General features: G+C 44.9%; 1 protein-coding gene across 1 annotated transcript in view; it reads right to left on the bottom strand.

Moving 5' to 3' along the window:
- The window catches only part of HMCN1 (hemicentin 1), a 768,245-nt gene that overhangs the window by 450,845 nt on the left and 293,572 nt on the right, over nt 1-23,828 (bottom strand). Inside the window, exons 38-40 of the mRNA XM_077275842.1 lie at nt 10,869-11,051; nt 9,870-10,021; nt 4,556-4,679 (exon numbers count right to left, since the gene is read on the bottom strand). Coding sequence (XP_077131957.1) covers nt 4,556-4,679; nt 9,870-10,021; nt 10,869-11,051 — 459 coding nt within the window. The remainder of the gene's footprint in view (nt 1-4,555; nt 4,680-9,869; nt 10,022-10,868; nt 11,052-23,828) is intronic.

Here is a 23,828-nt window from a genome sequence, read left to right as displayed (position 1 = left end):
TGACCCGGCCCACCAAATCGGACCCAGAGTGACCCGGCCCACCAAATCGGACCCAGAGTGGCGCCGCCCGCCAAATCGGACCCAGAGTGGCGCCGCCCGCCAAATCGGACCCAGAGTGGCGCCGCCCGCCAAATCGGACCCAGAGTGGCGCCGCCCGCCAAATCAGACCCAGAGTGGCGCCGCCCGCCAAATCGGACCCAGAGTGGCGCCGCCCGCCAAATCGGACCCAGAGTGGCGCCGCCCGCCAAATCGGACCCAGAGTGGCGCCGCCCGCCAAATCGGACCCAGAGTGGCGCCGCCCGCCAAATCGGACCCAGAGTGGCGCCGCCCGCCAACTCGGACCCAGAGTGACCCGGGCCACCAAATCGGACCCAGAGTGACCCGGGCCACCAAATCGGACCCAGTGTGACCCGGGCCACCAAATCGGACCCAGAGTGACCCGGGCCACCAAATCGGACCCAGAGTGACCCGGGCCACCAAATCGGACCCAGAGTGACCCGGGCCACCAAATCGGACCCAGAGTGACCCGGCCCACCAAATCGGACCCAGAGTGACCCGGCCCACCAAATCGGACCCAGAGTGACCCGGCCCACCAAATCGGACCCAGAGTGACCCGGCCCACCAAATCGGACCCAGAGTGACCCGGCCCACCAAATCGGACCCAGAGTGACCCGGGCCACCAAATCGGACCCAGAGTGACCCGGGCCACCAAATCGGACCCAGAGTGACCCGGGCCACCAAATCGAAACCAGAGTGACCCGGGCCACCAAATCGGACCCAGAGTGACCCGGGCCACCAAATCGGACCCAGAGTGACGCGGCCCACCAAATCGGACCCAGAGTGACCCGGCCCACCAAATCGGACCCAGAGTGACCCGGCCCACCAAATCGGACCCAGAGTGACCCGGGCCACCAAATCGGACCCAGAGTGGCCCGGCCCACCAAATCGGACCCAGAGTGGCTCGGCCCACCAAATCGGCCCCTGAGGGGCCCCGCCCACCAAATCGGACCCAGAGTGGCCCCGCCCACCAAATCCTCAACTCTGAGGGGCTACAACTACCAAACCAGCATCTGAGGGGCACCCAAGTGTGAAAGTCTTGCAGGGGCAGCCCGGGCACCATTCCAAAGCACTATCTGTAGTTCCTTCAGGAAATACCCATCTAGTTATTATTATTATTATTAGGCTTTTTTCCGCAGTTAATGCGGCCCGAACCGCTAAACGCACAGACTCCAGTGAGGTGTCATTTCGAAGCCAGCGTCCACGAGAGGTGTGCTAAGTATTTAAAATCGGTCCCAGAGTGGCGCCGCCTGCCAAATCGGACCCAGAGTGGCGCCGCCCGCCAAATCGGACCCAGAGTGGCGCCGCCCGCCAAATCGGACCCAGAGCGGCACCGCCCGCCAAATCGGACCCAGAGTGGCGCCGCCCGCCAAATCGGACCCAGAGTGGCGCCGCCCGCCAAATCGGACCCAGAGTGGCACCGCCCGCCAAATCGGACCCAGAGTGGCGCCGCCCACCAAATCGGACCCAGAGTGACCCAGGCCAACCAAATCGGACCCAGAGTGACCCAACCCACGAAATCGGACCCAGAGTGGCCTCAACCCTGAGGGGCTACAACTACCAAACCAGCGCCTGAGGGGCACCCAAGTGTGAAAGTCTTGCAGGGGCAGCCCGGGCACCATTCCAAAGCACTATCTGTAGTTCCTTCAGGAAATACCCATCTAGTTACATATGCTATTCTTATATATTTAGCTCAGAGTAAAAGTTAACACCATATAGATAGAACACGTGCTCTATGGGACATATATATCCATGTCTCACAAGAGGGAGGGGCTGTCACTTGGGGGCTTCTTCTTCACTCTCACACAGACTTCAGAGGATTGAACAGCTGGTATGTGAGTTAACCACGTGCTTCTTGATGGTTTCTACCACGCTCCACGAAAGAGACAGATGCCATTTACCATTCAGAATCTCAGGAAAGATGGGGAATAAACTTTGATATGGACAATCTCTTTGTAACTATTTCACCTATTTTATGTTTTGCTGCAATTATGCCACTAAATTTTTTATGAGAAATATCATGACATTTTCTTTAGAGTATTGCACCTGGTAAAGTCCGGATTAAATAAATATACAAAATAAGCATATTTAACATTGAGCTCAATCAAAACTGTGGTTAAGATGGTGAAGTGGATGAAGGGGTGTACTACTAAAATTAGAGTTTGAAAACCTTAAGCCAATGAAAAAAAAGAAATAATGCTTCAACCCGTAATTCCACATATGCCTCATGTAGGACTTTCCTCAGCCCTTCTGGTCTCTACTTTTTGGTGTTGTTTATTTGTTATTTTAAGCACTATTGTTTATTCCCCAGAGCAGTCCATTAATTGGGATTGGCTACTACAGAAAATTGTATCTACCTATTATTGATTCCCTTCAAGCAATTATCCAGTTATAAACTGTAATTCTGTGCGCCTGAATCTGCTACTAGAGATAACTTACTGTTAGGAAACTATGTGTGCACCTCCTAATGGCTACCCAGATATATATTGTTACACTTCTTAACCCCTTAGTGACAGAGACAAATTTAAAAAATCTGACCAGTGTCACTTTATGTGGTAATAACTCTGGAATGCTTCAACAAATCCCAGTCATTCTGAAAATGTTTTTCCGTGACACTTTATACTTCATGATAATCGTAAATTTAGGTTGATATGTTTTGTGGTTATTTATAAAAAATATCAGAAATTTGACAAATGTAAAAAAAAAATAGCAATTTTCAAACTCTGAGTGATTATCCCTTTAATTCAGATAGTCATACCATAGCAGAACATTAAGAAATAATATTTCCCACATGTTTGCTTTACATCACCACCATTTGTAAAATGTTATTTTATGTTATTAGCATTTTAAGAGGTTTACAAATGTAGCAGTAATTTTTCATTTTTTCAAGGAAATTTACAAAATAATTTTTTTAGGGCCTATCCAGGTTTGAAGTGACTCTGGGGGTCCTATATATTGGAAAACACCCAAAACTGATACCATTTTAAAAACAGCACCCCCTGACATACTGAAAACTGCAGTCAGGTAGTTTATTAACCCTTCAGGTGCTTTTCAGGAATTAATACAAAGTGGCATGATAGAAATGAAAAGGTTGATTTTTACAACCTAAATATCATAGACTTTTAAACAGATCAGTGTAGCCGACAGACTCTAAGGCCACTATTTGGCCATGAATTGCCATGACACACATCAGGACCATACAATCATGATCTCAGGGTGCCGATGGAGATAAAGAGGGAGAAGCCACACTCTTTAAAACATATATATGACATAGTCGTTATTGACAGCAGCATCTAAGGGGTTAAACAGATGTGGACGGTGCAAACACTGATCGTGGCTGCTGGATTGTTACCTGTATGGGGAGGCTATTCTCTTATATCTCAGGTCAGTTAAAAGACGTATTGGCGGTCATTAACGGGTTAAGCTGCTCAGAGGAGGAGGGTCTGGCTAGAGTTCAGTGAATTTGTTCGGATTCGGTCACCGAATCTGAATTTGCCATATTCGTGCCATAATGGTACCCTATTCGTGCCAAATGTATGTTTGATGATCGGTTCTGATTCTCTGAACATATTCAGTAAAAAAAATATTAGCTGTCGATCGTATTAGGACACAAATCCGAACAAATTCGCTCAACTCTACTGTAGGTCTGGCTAAAAGGGGCACTTAAAGGGAACCTCCTAACTGATACATCCTGCCCAATCCACAGGCAGCCTGTGTCATACACTCTGCACAATTTAAGCTGCAGTTAACTCTTAAAGAGAAAAACATAGTACAATAACCACCAGGGACAGAGTCGCACGGGAGACTAGTCGGACAGGCAGTTCCCCAGCAATTTCTCCCCACCCTCTGCACTAGAATGGCAGACCCCTCCATACACAGACAAGGAGGGGTGCACCTGTGACTCCAGGGCAGTGGACAGGGAGAAGCTGCTGGAGACCCACGTGTCTGGCTAATCTCTCTTGTGGCTCAGTCCTCAGCCACTATTAAACTACTGTATGATTTTCTCTGAAATGCCGCAGGGTTTCAAAGTTAAGAATATATGGCTAAAATCATGCAGCCAGTGCCTGATACATGCTGCCCATGGATCGCACAGCATGAATCCACTGCCAGGTTCCCCTTAAAACGATTGTTCAGTCTTTTGATAAAGTCTGCAGTCACCCTATGTGACTGCAGACTCCTGAATATTTCATATTAAGCAAAAGACCTGATAACCCCTTTAAAGGTTTTGCCACAAATTTGCCATATTTTTTATAAACTGCTGTAAAAAAAAAAGCTATGGGGTCTTCTCTGCTGTATGTACACAACTGCGACATGCTGACCTTCTATAGTCTCTTCTGCATAGATCAAGCAGATCCAAGCCCAGAAGCCATTTATTATTTACAGCCGATTTATGGATTATATTCAGTGCACTCATAGCGCCTATATTGTATCCTGCACTCAGGGCCATAACTTTGTGCAGTTTAGAGAATTAAAGCTAAACTCAATTTCACAAACTTACCAAACACAGATACATTGAAATCCTTTTGTTGCTCTCCAGCTGCATTAAGTGCCACACATGTATATTTCCCGAAATCTCCGACCTGTGCAGTTGTTATTGTAAGCACCCTGCCACCTGAAGAAATCTGGGACAAAAGAGATTTCAGTATATTGAACTAGTAATTGGGTTTTCCGGACTAAAAGCAAAGCTCCTCAGGAACTTGGAACTGTGAAAAATAACAAAGTACTGTACTTATAGGCACCTACTGGCACCCACATGGACCAGGGAGAGGTGCTCAGAGGTCTGGAGTAAAACAAGAAAAAGAAAATGTAACGTTCCAGCAGGACTGTTGTGGCCTGTGATTAGCTGCAGCGATAAGGTGACTTAAGAAGTGCGTCATCAGATAAACATTTTAAGAGGCGCTGTTCGCATCACCAGAAAACTGAAGCCAATCAAAGGCAGCAGCGGTCCCACTGCTGGTAAAACGGTGATGTCTCCTCTTCCCGTGTCAGCGCAGACCATGCATGTACTGACCTCCAATGGATCCAAATGGGTACTATGTTTTGCAGCTCCAAGTGCCTGAGGAACTTTTCTTTTTGACTAGACAATCCCTCTAATGGTGAAAGAAATTCCAAAAACCAGTAATAACTAAATGATAACATGTATGCATGGGAATAAACATTGGAATGGGCCAGGATTCATTTAATTCAAGTCAGAGCTTTATTCTGATTTATTTATTAATGCTCAAGCTGACAAATATGAATTGTTCCCTTACAATTAAAATATAGAAATCAATACTTACAGTCATGGCTGAAAGTATTGGCACCCTTGAAATTGTTCCAGAAAGTCTTTCTCCCAGAAAATTATTGCAATTATACATGCTGTGTGTCATGATCCGGGTCGGAGTTTGCCATTTTACCCTTGCTCCGGCCTGGTCATGGTGGGGTTAACTATTCCTGCCTCTCTTTGATTTGGGAGTGGCTATTTATTGGTTCTCTTGCTGGCAGCTTGTGTCAGTGATAGTTTTGGGCTTGCTGAGACTGCTACCTGTGAAACCCCTGTGTTCCTTTTGCCTCTGACCTCCCTTACCTGTACCTGACCTGTCTCCTGTACCCGACCTAGGTTGACTCTGGTGTGTATCCCCTCTGTTTGTGACCCGGCTAAGACTCGGACTTTGTCTCCTGCTTCCTGGTTCTGTTACCACACATATGTCTGGCTTTTTGACCTTTTGGCTTACTCTGACTCCGTTCTCTGTCTCACGTCTCTGGTACCTTTGCTCCTGGCTGGTTCGGAGCCTCGGCTTGTAAATTGACCACGAGTTCTGTTTTCCCCTTTAAACCATACGCTTACCGACTGTTACAGACTTGGCTTGTTTTGACCACTCTGTCGCCACTTGGTGGCGTAGTGCAGCGTGCACTGGGCTGCGGTGTGGTAAGTGTGACCTCTTTTTCTGTCACCCACTCTCCTTCATGGAGTCTGCACATACCTGCATTGCTGCAGCATGACACTGTGTTATACAAATGTTTACTTCCATTGTGTGTAATGGGACAGGACAAAAAAAAGAGAAAAAAAGGCGAGTTGGAAATAATTTCACACAAAACCGCAAAAATAGAATGGAAAAAATGTTTGCACCCTCAACTTAACATTTGGTTCAGAACTTTCCAGTGCTTTGTTTCCATCTTTTTCTGGGTGCTTCTTGAAGTATATTTGGGGTCATTGTCCTGCCGGAAGATCCATGACCTAGGATGCAAACCCATCTTTATGACACAGTGTACTACATTGAGACTCAAAATACATTGGTAATCTTCACATTTCATGGTGCCTTGCACACAGTCAAGGCACCCAGTGCCAGAGGCAGCAAAAAAATCCCAAAACATCTTTGAATCTCCACCATATTTGACTGTAGGTACTGTGTTCTTTTCTTTGTAAGGCTCATTCCATTTGCAGTAAACAAAAGAATGAGTCGATCTTGGTCTCATCTATCCACAAGACACTTTCCCAGATAGATTTTGGGTTATTCACATACACTTAGACATAAAACAATCTAGACCGCAGTTTGCCAGTGTGTCAGCAGTGGGGTCCTCTTGGGTCTCCTGGGTCTTCTGCCATAGCATTTCTTTTCATTCAAATGTTGACAGATAGTTTGTTCTGATACTGATGCACCCTGAGCCTGCAGGACAGATTGAATGTCTCTGGAGCTTGATTGAGGCTGCTATTCCACCATCAGGACTGTCCTGTGTTGCAACCTTTTGTCAATTCTTCTCTGCCATCCACGTCCAGAGAGTTTAACTACAATGCCATGGGTTGTAAACTTCTTGATTATGTTACACATGGTGGACAAAGGAACATCAATATTTCTGGGGGTGGACATATAACCTTGAGATTGTTCATATTTTTCAACAGTGTTGGTTCTCAAGTCCTCAGACAGTTCTCTTCTCCTCTTTCTGTTCTCCATGCTTAATGTGGCACACACAGACACACAATGCAAAGATTGAATCAACTTCTCCCCTTTAGATCTGGTTTCAGGTATGATTTTCATATTGCTCACACCTGTTACTTGTCATAGGTGAGTTTGAAGGAGCATCACATGCTTGAAACAAAGTTGTTTACCCATATTTATGGAAAGGTGCCAACAATTTTATCTGGCCCATTTTTGGCATTTAGTATAAAATTATGTTCAATTTCCCTTATTTTCTCTGTTTTTTTGTCTTGTTCTAATACACACAAAGGAAATAAACATATAAATAGCAAAACATGTGTAATTGCAATAATTTGTTTGGGAGAAATACTACATTTTCTGGAACAGTTTCAAGAGTATCAACTATTTTTATCATGACTGTATATGTCTCTGATTACTTTTTAAACATCATATAGCTGAAAAAAGTAAGAAATAAGAGTTGTTAATTATGACAACCAATAAACTTCCTCTCGTAAGTTTTGAACAAATGGCAGATTTCCAATATTCCTTTAATTATCTCCAACCAATGATGGACATAGCACATCATGAGCAGGTGTCAGTTCCCTCAACATGACGCGCTATGTCCGTCATGACTTTAAACTGTCACTTCATGTAAACCCACAGTGACAGTTCAATGCCAACAGAAGTCAGTGCACCTGAGCGGCATGGAAAGATGTGCGAGGACCCATGTCATCGGTCTGAGCGCTGTGATTTGTCAGTAAATCTGACAGGCCGATCACAGCATGATAGCACAGGAGGTGCTGAAATATCAGCATCTCCCACCCAATCACAGCAGGATCTTGGCACTGCTAGTAGTGGCAGAGCTTCTGCACTAACTTATCCCTCAAAAAACAAGCCCTCACATGACTCTAATAATATGGAAAAACTATAGCTCTCAAAATATGGCAATGCAAACACTAGTTTTTGCAAACAAAAGCATCTTTTAGTGTGTGATAGCAACCAAACATAAAAACACGATATAAATCTGTTATCGCTGTAATCACACTGACCTGAAGAATAAAGTTGTCTAATCATTTACACCACACGAGGAAAAGCGTAACAAATAGATAAAACCAATTCTTCACCTGCTGTTGATTTGTTCATTCTGCCTCCCAAAGATCGCAGTAAGGCTCAGCTCACATTTATCCTGCGCTCTACACTGAGCGTTTACACACAGAGTTTCCATGTAAATGTCTGAAATACGTGATTCAGACAAACCCGACAGAAGATTCCCTATAATGAAGCAGATGGAGGCACTGTGGATGCCATAAGACCTGTGATCCATTGTTGTCCTTCTTCCTAGGTGTGCCAAAAGGGGGTCCGCAATAGTTTTGTCCAGAGTAACTCTGCTGCCTCATTATAGTAAATGGATTCCTCGGGGGTTTCACCTCAATAGTATCACTCGGAAATTTAGATGGAAACCCTGATGTAAGTGCTCAACGTAGAGCGCCGGATAAATATGATCCCAAATGTTATGTAAAATGTTCCCAATAAAAGTTTCAACTCAATCCACAAAAAAGCAAGTCACCACTCTGGTCTGTCATCTGTTAATGGAAATATAGGGGCTTTCACGTTACTGGTAGTGCATAGGCTCTGGAAAAGCATTATTCCACCTCCCCCCAAAAAAGAAATACAGCGAGTCCTGTACTCCCAAAATGTAAATGCCCCCTCTGTTCTGAGCCCCACAGTGTACCTAAACCACATTTAGAGTCTACATGTTTAGCAGGGGTATAATTTCTAAAATGGGGTCACTTGAGATTCTGCTATTCTAGCACTTAGAGGCTCTGTATTTATTAGATGTGCCAATTCTGGCGCTTTGCCTGGCTCTTCCCACTTCTCCTGTGGCGATGGCAAGTGGGGTTCATATTTGTGGGGTTAATGTCACCTTTGTATTGTCCGGTGACATCAAGCCCACGTGTTAGTAATGGAGATTTGTCTATAACAGATAAGCGAACTAAAAAATAAAAAATGTTTATTCTGCTCTAGAGCTACTATTACATCAAATCCAATTCAAGAAGAAAAATATGGTGAAAGGTCCTTCTTAGGGGGTTACGTTTTAGGTGTTAGTTGAGATATTTGTGGATTTAACCATTCTGAGCTAATTCAGTATATTTACTTCATTTTTGACCATTGTGACTTGTATTGTACTGTACTTGTTTTTATTATGTATACCCCTCCTCACGTGTAGGGCGCCATGGAATAAATGGCGCTATAATAATAAATAATAATAATAATAATGACAGACTGGTACAGAGGGGAGAGAACCCTGTCCTTGCGGACTTACATTCTATGGGATAATGGGGAAGAGACAGAAGTACTTGTCTATATTTGCCCCGTTCACAGGTAAAGCGCCATGGAATAAATGGCGCTATAAAAATGTATAATAATAATTTTGGGGGGTGAGAATTCCAGTCTGGTCTGAAGGGATCAATAGTTTCTTATAGTGTTAAATTGGACTTGTCACCTGCCTTAAATATGTTGCCTGCTGCAATTCTACTATTCTCCTGAATGTGGCATGGTTTTTCTTTTGTTTTTGGGCCTGTCTTCCCTATGGTTCTCAGCTTTTCTGTATGGGAGTTTTCTTTAGCTACAAAGAACAGATTTACATACAGGAACAGAGAGGCGTGTGAAGAAAAAATAAACAATGCCAGATTCAGGAGAACAGCACAATTTAAACCAGGTAAAAAAAGACAAATTTCTGGAAAATGATTCTTTAAATGTAAACACAAAATAACTGTATAGTATTATCATATTATTCAGCACAAAGTATTATAAATGGGTATTTTTGGCTTCTTTGGTTAGTATAGATAGATAGATAGATAGATAGATAGATAGATAGATAGATAGATAGACAGACAGTAGAATGTAATTACATACCTGAATTCCACCACTGAAACTGGAGACGGGTCTGCCATCTTTTAGCCATGTTAAACCAGGTGCTGGAAAGCCAGTGGCTTCACATTCTAGTCTCACTGGATTGTTGATGATCACACTTATATGTTCATCAGACCCAAAAATGAATGGTGGAACTGTAAATGAATATAGCTATGCTGGTGAATAATATAATAATTACACCCAGGTATTAACAATGGCTATATTCAGAAAATGCATCTGCTGCTGGAATACTCCACACTGCCTACAGGGGAATTTACCAAGCCAACCTTCTGCCCTGTAGTATGGACAGTGCCCGTCTATAGTTCTGTAGTACAACACTGGGGAATGGGAAATTCTCTGAAACCTTGCATTATTACAAAATACTCCCACAGCGAGATGGATCAATTTACTGTATGTATCATGAAACTCTGTTCAATCTATATTAAAATATTCATATATTTTTCATGGTTTTAAAGTATGGTAAAATTTCTCTTTAGGACCAGAAGGTCCATATAAAGCACAAGGACCCAGAGTCATAAAATATTTTATGCCAGAAAATGGCATGAAAAGTTTACAACAGACATAACATTTGTGCACAACTTAAAGTTGACCAAAGATTTTGCCAGTTTTTGCATTTCCATGACAAATTTGCCTAGCTCCACGAAAACGGGAGGAGTTCGGGTTGGATAGGAAAGTGACACCACTGCTCATCTAATTCATGATGTGCTGTGGCATGCCTTACTAAAGCCAGAAGCCTTACTCTAGTCACTGACGGGAGTAAGATTTGTGGGCAGGCACATGGAGACATGTAGTACATGGCGTACTTGTTAGATGCATCTGTTTTATTAATGTTAGATGAATCAGAATCGTCTGACTCCACTACACCCATTCATAAAGACCGGCATGAAAATCACTGGTCTTGATGTATCAGGGCCAAAGTGCAATACTTCGGTATCAGCTTACATACGACTGCCAACTATGGCTAATGTGAGACATACTTACCATGTACCTGTAGCACATATGTCAGATCCGCTGATCCTGCCATGCTGCTTGCTACACATTTGTAAACTCCAGCATCAAATGGTTGTGCCCTTATTATCTGTAGTATTTGCCCTCTGTCCGAGATGGTAATTGATGGCTCACCGGTGACTATGATGGGCTGGTTATCCTTTGACCAGGTGACAACTTTAATATCATACAAAGAAACAAAATAGCATCAAGTTCTTTCATAATTTCTACACAAACCATTCATTTTTTACTTTGTTGTATAGTGTTTAGAATTCATGAGGTTGATCATATCTATATGTACAGTATACATGAATCATAGATCTGTTCATGGAGTTGTCTACACTACCTACAAATAGATCAAAACTAGGGTTGAGCGACTTTCATTTTTTTAAGATCGAGTAGGGTTTTGGGAAACCCGATTTTGTCCAGAGTCGAGTCGAGTGCAGTCGGCCGATTATCGCTAAAAGTCGGGGATCGACCGAAACACGAAACCCAATGCAAGTCAATGGGGAAGCATAGTCGGCAGTGAGTGGAGGCCAGGAAAACACCTACAGTGCCCATTTTAATGACAAAAACATCCATTCTTGTTTCTGAAGCTTGCCAATCTTAATTAACTGTATAATAATAGTTGGGCATAGGGAATTGGGGGAAAGTTGTGGGGGGAGTAGGGCTGGCTCAAGTTTTTCGTGGGCCCAGGAAATGCGGACTACGTCACGGCGGTGTTGCAGGGAAAGGTAAGTATTTAAAAGTTGCAAGTGCTGTGATCCTGAGCAAGCAGGGGGGGGGCCCACTCGTTCGCATTGCCACTGGCACAGGGCCCCTCAAAGTACGGCGGTGTGTTTGCATGGCGGGGGCGCCTCCCACCAGCAGCGACACTTTTGCGTACTCTGAGGGGCCCTGTGCCAGTGACGTCGCCAACGAGTATGCCCCCCCACCTGATGAAGGAACCTGCACTTTCATCTGCACCTTCCTCTTTGTCCCTGTGTAAGGTGGTATAACATGCGGGAAGGGGAACCTTACTTTCAGCAGGGACAGATTCTGGCTGTGTAGAGTACAAGGGGAATGTAGTGGTCTAGGTCAATGTACCAGCAGACTCATTTAGCAGTGGCTGGGCAATGGGCAGGATGAGGAGGAAACAGATATAGGGCCAAAGAATAAAGTAGGCTACATGCAGTTCAAAATTGATAACAGGACTAAACAGGCGGCATTGCTTTGTTCAGTGGAGTAGCAAACCCAAGAGCAGCAGACACTGTTTCAAGGGCCTAACCACACTAGTAGGCCAAATGCAGTTTAATATCTGATAGTATAGGGCGAAAGCCAGAATGTGGAAGCTCAGCTTTGTTCAGTTGAGGACAACACCAGGGAGGGGCAGACACCTTTAGTAGGCCGGAAAAGCCTATTGCATTTTTTAAAATGGTAATTTGGAGCAGAAGGTTGAAGCTCAGCTTTATTTAGTTGAGGGCAACACCAGGCAGGGGCACACAGACAGACACCTTTAGTAGGCCGGAAAAGCCTATTGCATTTTTCAAAATGGTAATTTGGAGCAGAAGGTTGAAGCTCAGCTTTATTTAGTTGAGGGCAACACCAGGGAGGGGCAGAAGCCGTTAGTAGGCCCTAACCACCCTTTTTTTTTTTAAAACCACTTAATGAGAGCCGGAAGGTTGAAGCTCAGCTTTATTTAGTTGAGGACAACACCAGGGAGGGGCAGAAGCCGTTAGTAGGCCCTAACCACCATTTTTTTTTTTAAAACCACTTAATGAGAGCCGGAAGGTTGAAGCTCAGCTTTATTTAGTTGAGGACAACACCAGGGAGGGGCAGAAGCCGTTAGTAGGCCCTAACCACCATTTTTTTTTTTAAAACCACTTAATGAGAGCCGGAAGGTTGAAGCTCAGCTTTATTTAGTTGAGGACAACACCAGGGAGGGGCACACAGACAGACACCTTTAGTAGGCCGGAAAAGCCTATTGCATTTTTCAAAATGGTAATTTGGAGCAGAAGGTTGAAGCTCAGCTTTATTTAGTTGAGGGCAACACCAGGGAGGGGCAGAAGCCGTTAGTAGGCCCTAACCACCATTTTTTTTTTTTAAAACCACTTAATGAGAGCCGGAAGGTTGAAGCTCAGCTTTATTTAGTTGAGGACAACACCAGGCAGGGGCACACAGACAGACACCTTTAGTAGGCCTGAAAAGCCTATTGCATTTTTCAAAATGGTAATTTGGAGCAGAAGGTTGAAGCTCAGCTTTATTTAGTTGAGGGCAACACCAGGGAGGGGCAGAAGCCGTTAGTAGGCCCTAACCACCATTTTTTTTTTTAAAACCACATAATGAGAGCCGGAAGGTTGAAGCTCAGCTTTATTTAGTTGAGGACAACACCAGGGAGGGGCAGAAGCCGTTAGTAGGCCCTAACCACCATTTTTTTTTTTTAAAACCACTTAATGAGAGCCGGAAGGTTGAAGCTCAGCTTTATTTAGTTGAGGACAACACCAGGGAGGGGCAGAAGCCGTTAGTAGGCCCTAACCACCATTTTTTTTTTTAAAACCACATAATGAGAGCCGGAAGGTTGAAGCTCAGCTTTATTTAGTTGAGGACAACACCAGGGAGGGGCACACAGACAGACACCTTTAGTAGGCCGGAAAAGCCTATTGCATTTTTCAAAATGGTAATTTGGAGCAGAAGGTTGAAGCTCAGCTTTATTTAGTTGAGGGCAACACCAGGGAGGGGCAGAAGCCGTTAGTAGGCCCTAACCACCATTTTTTTTTTTAAAACCACTTAATGAGAGCCGGAAGGTTGAAGCTCAGCTTTATTTAGTTGAGGACAACACCAGGGAGGGGCAGAAGCCGTTAGTAGGCCCTAACCACCATTTTTTTTTTTAAAACCACTTAATGAGAGCCGGAAGGTTGAAGCTCAGCTTTATTTAGTTGAGGACAACACCAGGGAGGGGCACACAGACAGACACCTTTAGTAGGCCGGAAAAGCCTATTGCATTTTTCAAAATGGTAATTTGGAGCAGAAGGTTGAAGCTCAGCTTTATTTAGTTGAGGGCAACACCAGGGAGGGGCAGAAGCCGTTAGTAGGCCCTAACCACCATTTTTTTTTTTTAAAACCACTTAATGAGAGCCGGAAGGTTGAAGCTCAGCTTTATTTAGTTGAGGACAACACCAGGCAGGGGCACACAGACAGACACCTTTAGTAGGCCTGAAAAGCCTATTGCATTTTTCAAAATGGTAATTTGGAGCAGAAGGTTGAAGCTCAGCTTTATTTAGTTGAGGGCAACACCAGGGAGGGGCAGAAGCCGTTAGTAGGCCCTAACCACCATTTTTTTTTTTTTAAACCACTTAATGAGAGCCGGAAGGTTGAAGCTCAGCTTTATTTAGTTGAGGACAACACCAGGGAGGGGCAGAAGCCGTTAGTAGGCCCTAACCACCATTTTTTTTTTTAAAACCACTTAATGAGAGCCGGAAGGTTGAAGCTCAGCTTTATTTAGTTGAGGACAACACCAGGGAGGGGCACACAGACAGACACCTTTAGTAGGCCGGAAAAGCCTATTGCATTTTTCAAAATGGTAATTTGGAGCAGAAGGTTGAAGCTCAGCTTTATTTAGTTGAGGGCAACACCAGGGAGGGGCAGAAGCCGTTAGTAGGCCCTAACCACCATTTTTTTTTTTTAAAACCACTTAATGAGAGCCGGAAGGTTGAAGCTCAGCTTTATTTAGTTGAGGACAACACCAGGCAGGGGCACACAGACAGACACCTTTAGTAGGCCTGAAAAGCCTATTGCATTTTTCAAAATGGTAATTTGGAGCAGAAGGTTGAAGCTCAGCTTTATTTAGTTGAGGGCAACACCAGGGAGGGGCAGAAGCCGTTAGTAGGCCCTAACCACCATTTTTTTTTTTTTAAACCACTTAATGAGAGCCGGAAGGTTGAAGCTCAGCTTTATTTAGTTGAGGACAACACCAGGCAGGGGCACACAGACAGACACCTTTAGTAGGCCTGAAAAGCCTATTGCATTTTTCAAAATGGTAATTTGGAGCAGAAGGTTGAAGCTCAGCTTTATTTAGTTGAGGGCAACACCAGGGAGGGGCAGAAGCCGTTAGTAGGCCCTAACCACCATTTTTTTTTTTAAAACCACATAATGAGAGCCGGAAGGTTGAAGCTCAGCTTTATTTAGTTGAGGACAACACCAGGGAGGGGCAGAAGCCGTTAGTAGGCCCTAACCACCATTTTTTTTTTTTAAAACCACTTAATGAGAGCCGGAAGGTTGAAGCTCAGCTTTATTTAGTTGAGGACAACACCAGGGAGGGGCAGAAGCCGTTAGTAGGCCCTAACCACCATTTTTTTTTTTAAAACCACATAATGAGAGCCGGAAGGTTGAAGCTCAGCTTTATTTAGTTGAGGACAACACCAGGGAGGGGCACACAGACAGACACCTTTAGTAGGCCGGAAAAGCCTATTGCATTTTTCAAAATGGTAATTTGGAGCAGAAGGTTGAAGCTCAGCTTTATTTAGTTGAGGGCAACACCAGGGAGGGGCAGAAGCCATTAGTAGGCCCTAACCACCATTTTTTTTTTTTAAAACCACTTAATGAGAGCCGGAAGGTTGAAGCTCAGCTTTATTTAGTTGAGGACAACACCAGGCAGGGGCACACAGACAGACACCTTTAGTAGGCCGGAAAAGCCTATTGCATTTTTCAAAATGGTAATTTGGAGCAGAAGGTTGAAGCTCAGCTTTATTTAGTTGAGGGCAACACCAGGGAGGGGCAGAAGCCGTTAGTAGGCCCTAACCAAAGTTGAAGGCCAAATGCAGTTTAATTTCTGATACTATAGGCCGAAAGCCAGAAGGTGGAAGTTCCGATTTAGACAGTGGAGGACAATTTGAATTAGGGACTGCAGACAGACTTAGTAGGCTGTCCCCTGTGGACCATGCATCCACCACATTAACCCATTGCGCCGTAATGGACACGTAATCTTCCGTGGCCATGCCTACAGGTCCATGCGTCTGTTGTCAGGTGCACCTTTGTACTCACAGATTGCCAGAGTGCATGGACAATGCGGTCTTCTACATGCTGGTGGAGGGTTGGGATGGCTTTTCTCGCAAAAGAAGTGTCGACTGGTTAGCTTGTAGCGTGGTACAGCGTAGTCCATCATGGCCTTATTAATAGTAAATAAAATATATAACTAGGCTCTATGAACTTTTAAATAGGTTCCAGGGGTACACGGGCAGCATTGGTGTGGTCAGTGGAGGAGTATTGCAAGTAGGGGCTGCAGACAGGCTATCAAAGGCCTAAAATAACAAACAGTAGGCAGTCATGGCAGTTTTACATCGGTTACATGGATACACAGGCAGGCACTCCAGGCAGCATTGTGGTCAGTGGAGGAGTATTGCAAGTAGGGGCCGCAGACAGGCTATCAAAGGCCTAAAATAACAAACAATAGGCTCATGGCAGTTTTACAGCGGTTACATGGATACACGGGCAGGCAACTTGGTGGTGGTGAGTGGAGGAGTATTTAAAGTAGGGACCGCAGACAGGCTATCAAAGGCCTAAAATAACAAACAATAGGCTTATGGCAGTTTTACAGCGGTTACATGGATACACGGGCAGGCAGCTTGGTGGTCAGTGGAGGAGTATTTAAAGTAGGGACCGCAGACAGGCTATCAAAGGCCTAACATAACAAACAATAGGCTCATGGCAGTTTCACAGCGGTTACATGGATACACGGGCAGGCAGCTTGGTGGTGGTGAGTGGAGGAGTATTTAAAGTAGGGACCGCAGACAGGCTATCAAAGGCCTAAAATAACAAACAATAGGCTCATGGCAGTTTTACAGCGGTTACATGGATACACGGGCAGGCAGCTTGGTGGTCAGTGGAGGAGTATTTAAAGTAGGGACCGCAGACAGGCTTCAAAGGCCTAACATAAGAAAATGGGCTGGCTGTAGGCACTTTATAATTGGTTCCAGGGGTACACGGGCAGCAGTGGTCTGGTCAGTGGAGGAGTATTTAAAGTAGGGACCGCAGACAGGCTATCAAAGGCCTAAAATAACAAACAATAGGCTCATGGCAGCTTTACAGCGGTTACATGGATACACAGGCAGCTTGGTGGTGAGTGGAGGAGTATTTAAAGTAGGGACCGCAGACAGGCTATCAAAGGCCTAAAATAACAAACAATAGGCTCATGGCAGCTTTACAGCGGTTACATGGATACACAGGCAGCTTGGTGGTGAGTGGAGGAGTATTTAAAGTAGGGACCGCAGACAGGCTATCAAAGGCCTAAAATAACAAACAATAGGCTCATGGCAGCTTTACAGCGGTTACATGGATACACAGGCAGCTTGGTGGTGAGTGGAGGAGTATTTAAAGTAGGGACCGCAGACAGGCTATCAAAGGCCTAAAATAACAAACAATAGACTCATGGCAGCTTTACAGCGGTTACATGGATACACAGGCAGCTTGGTGGTGAGTGGAGGAGTAGTGCAAGGAGTGTCTGTCCCAGTACTCCCAAAATATAAATAGATGTTAATGTCTCGCAAAACAACCAAAACAAAAAAAAAGGTGGCATACTTAGGTACAGGGGTGGGCTCATCTACTGAGTTTCTGACATAGTAATTTGGCAGTAACTATTTAATGGTGCCAATATAGGACACAGACACAGACTACTTTAAGTTGCATCATAGATGTCTACAAATTTGTATTGTCAGTGCCAGACATTGAATGATGTCAGCGAATAGACTAAAGATTGGTGGAGCTGTGCGACATAATTTTGCACGTGGTAGAGCACATTTTGAGCTGGGGTAGGGGGGAACTCTCTTGAGGCCGGCGGGACCGCCCCAGGGCCCCTCATGTTACAACGGTGTGTCTGACGTTGGGTGCGCACCACCACCGCCAGAGACACTACATTGTACTATGAGGGACCCAGTAGCAATGCCGTCAACCAAAAGCGAGCACACCCACCTCTTCAGACAAACAGCAGTCTCACGGGTGCTTGCGCCAAGTCGCGATACCACGGCCCCGTGTGGGGAGTTTTGCCATTTAGGGAGGTGTAAACATGTCGTATGCTGTACAATCAGCTGCAGCAAATTAGACATTAGAAAAGTAATTCACAGGCAAGAGCTTTTCATAGGAAAGCTAGGTGTCGGCCGGGCAAGGTGGGGCAAAAGATTTCGAAATCCAGTTGTGGTTCATTTTAATGAATGTTAGATCGTCAACATTTTGGGTAGCCAGACGAGTCCTTTTTTCGGTTAATATTGAACCTGCAGCACTGAATACTCTTTCTGATAGGACACTTGCTGCCGGGCAAGCAAGCTCCTGCAATGCATATTCTGCCAATTCTGGCCAGGTGTCTAATTTGGAGGCCCAGTAATCAAATGGGAATGACGGTTGAGGGAGAACATCGATAAGGGATGAAAAATAGTTAGTAACCATACTGGACAAATGTTGTCTCCTGTCACTTTCAATTGATGCAGCAGTACCTGTCCTGTCTGCGGTCATAGCAAAATCACTCCACAACCTGGTCAGAAAACCCCTCTGTCCAACGCCACTTCTGATGTGTGCACCCCTAACACTCCTAGTCTGCTGCCCCCTGGAGCTCGTGTGAGAACGATCACGTGCGCTGTGTGCTGGGAATGCCTGAAGCAAACGGTCAACAAGAGTTGATTGTTTGGTTGCTAATATTAGTTCCAAGTTCTCATGTGGCATAATATTTTGCAATTTGCCTTTATAGCGTGGATCAAGGAGGCAGGCCAACCAGTAATCGTCATCGTTCATCATTTTCGTAATGCGTGTGTCCCTTTTTAGGATACGTAAGGCATAATCCGCCATGTGGGCCAAAGTTCCAGTTGTCAAATCTCCGGTTGTGATTGGTTGAGGGGCAGTTGCAGGCAAATCTACGTCACTTGTGTCCCTCAAAAAACCAGAACCCGGCCGTGACACGCAACCAATTTCCTGTGCCCCCGGGAAAGGTTCGGCATTAAAAATATACTCATCCCCATCATCCTCCTCGTCCTCCACCTCCTCTTCGCCCGCTACCTCGTCCTGTACACTGCCCTGACCAGACAATGGCTGACTGTCATCAAGGCTTTCCTCTTCCTCTGGTGCAGACGCCTGCTCCTTTATGTGCGTCAAACTTTGCATCAGCAGACGCATTAGGGGGATGCTCATGCTTATTACGGCGTTGTCTGCACTAACCAGCCGTGTGCATTCCTCAAAACACTGAAGGACTTGACACATGTCTTGTATCTTAGACCACTGCACACCTGACAACTCCATGTCTGCCATCCTACTGCCTGCCCGTGTATCCTCCCACAAATAAATAACAGCACGCCTCTGTTCGCACAGTCTCTGAAGCATGTGCAGTGTTGAGTTCCACCTTGTTGCAACGTCTATGATTAGGCGATGCTGGGGAAGGTTCAAAGACCGCTGATAGGTCTGCATACGGCTGGCGTGTACAGGCGAACGTCGGATATGTGAGCAAAGTGCACGCACTTTGAGGAGCAGGTCGGAGAACCCAGGATAAGTTTTCAATAAGCACTGCACCACCAGGTTTAAGGTGTGAGCCAGGCAAGGAATGTGTTTCAGTTGGGAAAGGGAGATGGCAGCCATGAAATTCCTTCCGTTATCACTCACTACCTTGCCTGCCTCAAGATCTACTGTGCCCAGCCACGACTGCGTTTCTTGTTGCAAGAACTCGGACAGAACTTCCGCGGTGTGTCTGTTGTCGCCCAAGCACTTCATAGCCAATACAGCCTGCTGACGCTTGGCAGTAGCTGGCCCATAATGGGACAACTGGTGTGCAACAGTGTCATCTGCCGATGGAGTGGTTGGCAGACTGCGTTCTGTGGAAGAGCTGTAGCTTCTGCAGGAGGACGAGGAGGAGGAGGAGGAGGGGGTGCGAACGCCTACAGCCAACTGTTTCCTAGACCGTGGGCTAGGCACAACTGTCCCTAAATTGATGTCGCCTGTGGACCCTGCATCCACCACATTCACCCAGTGTGCCGTGATGGACACATAACGTCCCTGGCCATGCCTACTGGTCCATGCATCTGTAGTCAGGTGCACCTTTGTACTCACAGATTGCCTGAGTGCATGGACGATGCGCTGTTTAACATGCTGGTGCAGGGCTGGGATGGCTTTTCTGGAAAAAAAGTGTCGACTGGGTAGCTCGTATCGTGGTTCAGCGTACTCCATCAGGGCTTTGAAAGCTTCGCTTTCAACTAACCGGTAGGGCATCATCTCTAACGAGATTAGTCTAGCTATGTGGGCGTTAAAACCCTGTGTACGCGGATGCGAGGATAAGTACTTCCTTTTTCTAACCAGAGTCTCATGTAGGGTGAGCTGGACTGGAGAGCTGGAGATCGTGGAACTTTCGGGTGTGCCGGTGTACATGGCAGACTGAGAGACGGTTGGAGACGGTATTGTTTCCGCCGGTGCCCTAGATGCAATATTTCCTCCTACAAAACTGGTGATTCCCTGACCCTGACTGCTTTTGGCTGGCAAAGAAACCTGCACAGATACTGCCGGTGGTGCGGAAAATGGTGGCCTTACAGTGACGGAAGGGATGTTGCGTTGCTGACTAGCTTCATTGGCCGAGGGTGCTACAAACTTGAGGGACGTTTGGTAGTTAGTCCAGGCTTGAAAATGCATGGTGGTTAAGTGTCTATGCATGCAACTAGTATTTAGACTTTTCAGATTCTGACCTCTGCTTAAGCTAGTTGAACATTTTTGACAGATGACTTTGCGCTGATCAGTTGGATGTTGTTTAAAAAAATGCCAGACTGCACTCTTCCTAGACTCGGATCCCTTTTCAGGGATTGCAGACTGAGCTTTAACCGGATGGCAACGCTGTGCTCCAACAGGTTTTGGCTTTGACACGCGTTTTAGGCCAGATACGGGCCCGGCAGATGGAACCTGTTGCGATGTTGATGCCTGCTGCGGCCCCTCCTCCACCTCCGCTTCTGAACTACTGCCGCCTGCACCCTGTTCCCCCAATGGCTGCCAATCGGGGTCAATAACTGGGTCATCTATTACCTCCTCTTCGAGCTCGTGTGCAACTTCGTCTGTGTCACTGTGTCGGTCGGTGGTATAGCGTTCGTGGCGGGGCAACATAGTCTCATCAGGGTCTGATTGTGGATCTGTACCCTGAGAGGGCAATGTGGTGGTCTGAGTCAAAGGAGCAGCATAGTACTCTGGCTGTGGCTGTGCATCAGTGCACTCCATGTCAGAATATACTTGTAATGGGCATGGCCTGTTAAATGTTTCACTTTCTAAGCCAGGGACGGTATGTGTAAAGAGCTCCATGGAGTGACCCGTTGTGTCGCCTGCTGCATCCTTCTCTCTTGTTGTAGTTTTTGCTGAGGAGGACAAGGAAGCGACTTGTCCCTGACCGTGAACATCCACAAGCGACGCGCTGCTTTTACATTTACCAGTTTCGGAAGAGGAGGCAAAAGAGCTAGAGGCTGAGTCTGCAATGTAAGCCAAAACTTGCTGTTGCTGCTCCGCCTTTAAAAGCGGTTTTCCTACTCCCAGAAAAGAGAGCGTTCGAGGCCTTGTGTAGCCTGACGACGAAACTGGCTCCACAGCTCCAGACTTAGGTGGAATATTTTTATCCCCACGACCACCTGATGCTCCACTACCACTACCATCATTACCAGCTGACAATGAACGCCCACGACGACCTCTTGCACCAGACTTCCTCATTGTTTTAAAATCTTAACCAAAGTAACTTTATTTGTTGCTGTCAAACAACTTACACGGTGAGCTATAACTTCAGTATGATTTCAATATCCCTTAACAGGTTGGTGAGACCACAAGGAAAATCAGGCACAATGTTACACACTCTGTTTTCTGTGGCACAAAATCACAGAGATGACACACATGCAGGACTGTCACTCAAGCACTAATGTCAATATTAATCTCCCACCTAATTTATGTTTTTTTTTTTTTCAGGGAGACTTTAGAAACCAAATAATATTAAAAAAAAAAAAAAAAAAAAAAAAGGCTTTCTATGGCCCACAATTAGAGAGAGAGAGGTGGCACACCCAGGAGTCAAGACTGGCACACAAGCTGAAAGGGCAATATTACTCTCCCACTGTTTTTTTATGTATTTTTTGTTTTTTAATGGAGACTTTAGAAACCCAATAATATTTAAAAAAATAAATAAATAGGCTTTCTATGGCCCACTGAATGAGAGGGAGAGAGGTGGCACACCCAGGAGTCAAGACTGGCACACAAGCTGAAAGGGCAATATTACTCTCCCACTGTTTTTTTAGGTTTTTTTTTTTTTTTTCAGGGAGACTTTAGAAACCAAATAATATTAAAAAAAAAAAAAAAAAAAATAGGCTTGCTATAGCCCACTGAATGAGAGATAGCACACACAGCAGTGGCACACAAGCCCTGACTGAGGCCAATATTTTTCTCCCACTGATTGATGTAGTGTTTTTGTGTTGAGGTAGAATTTAGAACACAAATCACGGAAAAAATAAATAGGCTTTCTATGGCCCACTGAATGAAAGGGAGAGAGGTGGCACACCCAGGAGTCAAGACTGGCACACAAGCTGAAAGGGCAATATTACTCTCCCACTGTTTTTTTATGTATTTTTTGTTTTTTCAGGGAGACTTTAGAAACCCAATAATATTTAAAAAAATAAATAAATAGGCTTTCTATGGCCCACTGAATGAGAGGGAGAGAGGTGGCACACCCAGGAGTCAAGACTGGCACACAAGCTGAAAGGGCAATATTACTCTCCCACTGTTTTTTTAGGTTTTTTTTTTTTTTCAGGGAGACTTTAGAAACCAAATAATATTAAAAAAAAAAATAAAAAAATAGGCTTGCTATAGCCCACTGAATGAGAGATAGCACACACAGCAGTGGCACACAAGCCCTGACTGAGGCCAATATTTTTCTCCCACTGATTGATGTAGTGTTTTTGTGTTGAGGTAGAATTTAGAACACAAATCACGGAAAAAATAAATAGGCTTTCTATGGCCCACTGAATGAAAGGGAGAGAGGTGGCACACCCAGGAGTCAAGACTGGCACACAAGCTGAAAGGGCAATATTACTCTCCCACTGTTTTTTTATGTATTTTTTGTTTTTTCAGGGAGACTTTAGAAACCCAATAATATTTAAAAAAAAAAATAAATAGGCTTTCTATGGCCCACTGAATGAGAGGGAGAGAGGTGGCACACCCAGGAGTCAAGACTGGCACACAAGCTGAAAGGGCAATATTACTCTCCCACTGTTTTTTTAGGTTTTTTTTTTTTTTTCAGGGAGACTTTAGAAACCAAATAATATTAAAAAAATAAATAAAAAAATAGGCTTGCTATAGCCCACTGAATGAGAGATAGCACACACAGCAGTGGCACACAAGCCCTGACTGAGGCCAATATTTTTCTCCCACTGATTGATGTAGTGTTTTTGTGTTGAGGTAGAATTTAGAACACAAATCACGGAAAAAATAAATAGGCTTTCTATGGCCCACTGAATGAAAGGGAGAGAGGTGGCACACCCAGGAGTCAAGACTGGCACACAAGCTGAAAGGGCAATATTACTCTCCCACTGTTTTTTTATGTATTTTTTGTTTTTTCAGGGAGACTTTAGAAACCCAATAATATTTAAAAAAAAAAATAAATAGGCTTTCTATGGCCCACTGAATGAGAGGGAGAGAGGTGGCACACCCAGGAGTCAAGACTGGCACACAAGCTGAAAGGGCAATATTACTCTCCCACTGTTTTTTTAGGTTTTTTTTTTTTTTCAGGGAGACTTTAGAAACCAAATAATATTAAAAAAAAAAAAAAAAAAATAGGCTTGCTATAGCCCACTGAATGAGAGATAGCACACACAGCAGTGGCACACAAGCCCTGACTGAGGCCAATATTTTTCTCCCACTGATTGATGTAGTGTTTTTGTGTTGAGGTAGAATTTAGAACACAAATCACGGAAAAAATAAATAGGCTTTCTATGGCCCACT

Source organism: Ranitomeya variabilis, chromosome 8 (genome assembly GCF_051348905.1).
Source record: "Ranitomeya variabilis isolate aRanVar5 chromosome 8, aRanVar5.hap1, whole genome shotgun sequence".
In the NCBI taxonomy this organism is placed as follows: Eukaryota; Metazoa; Chordata; class Amphibia; order Anura; family Dendrobatidae; genus Ranitomeya; species Ranitomeya variabilis.
This window is presented reverse-complemented; position numbering and strand designations above follow the sequence as displayed.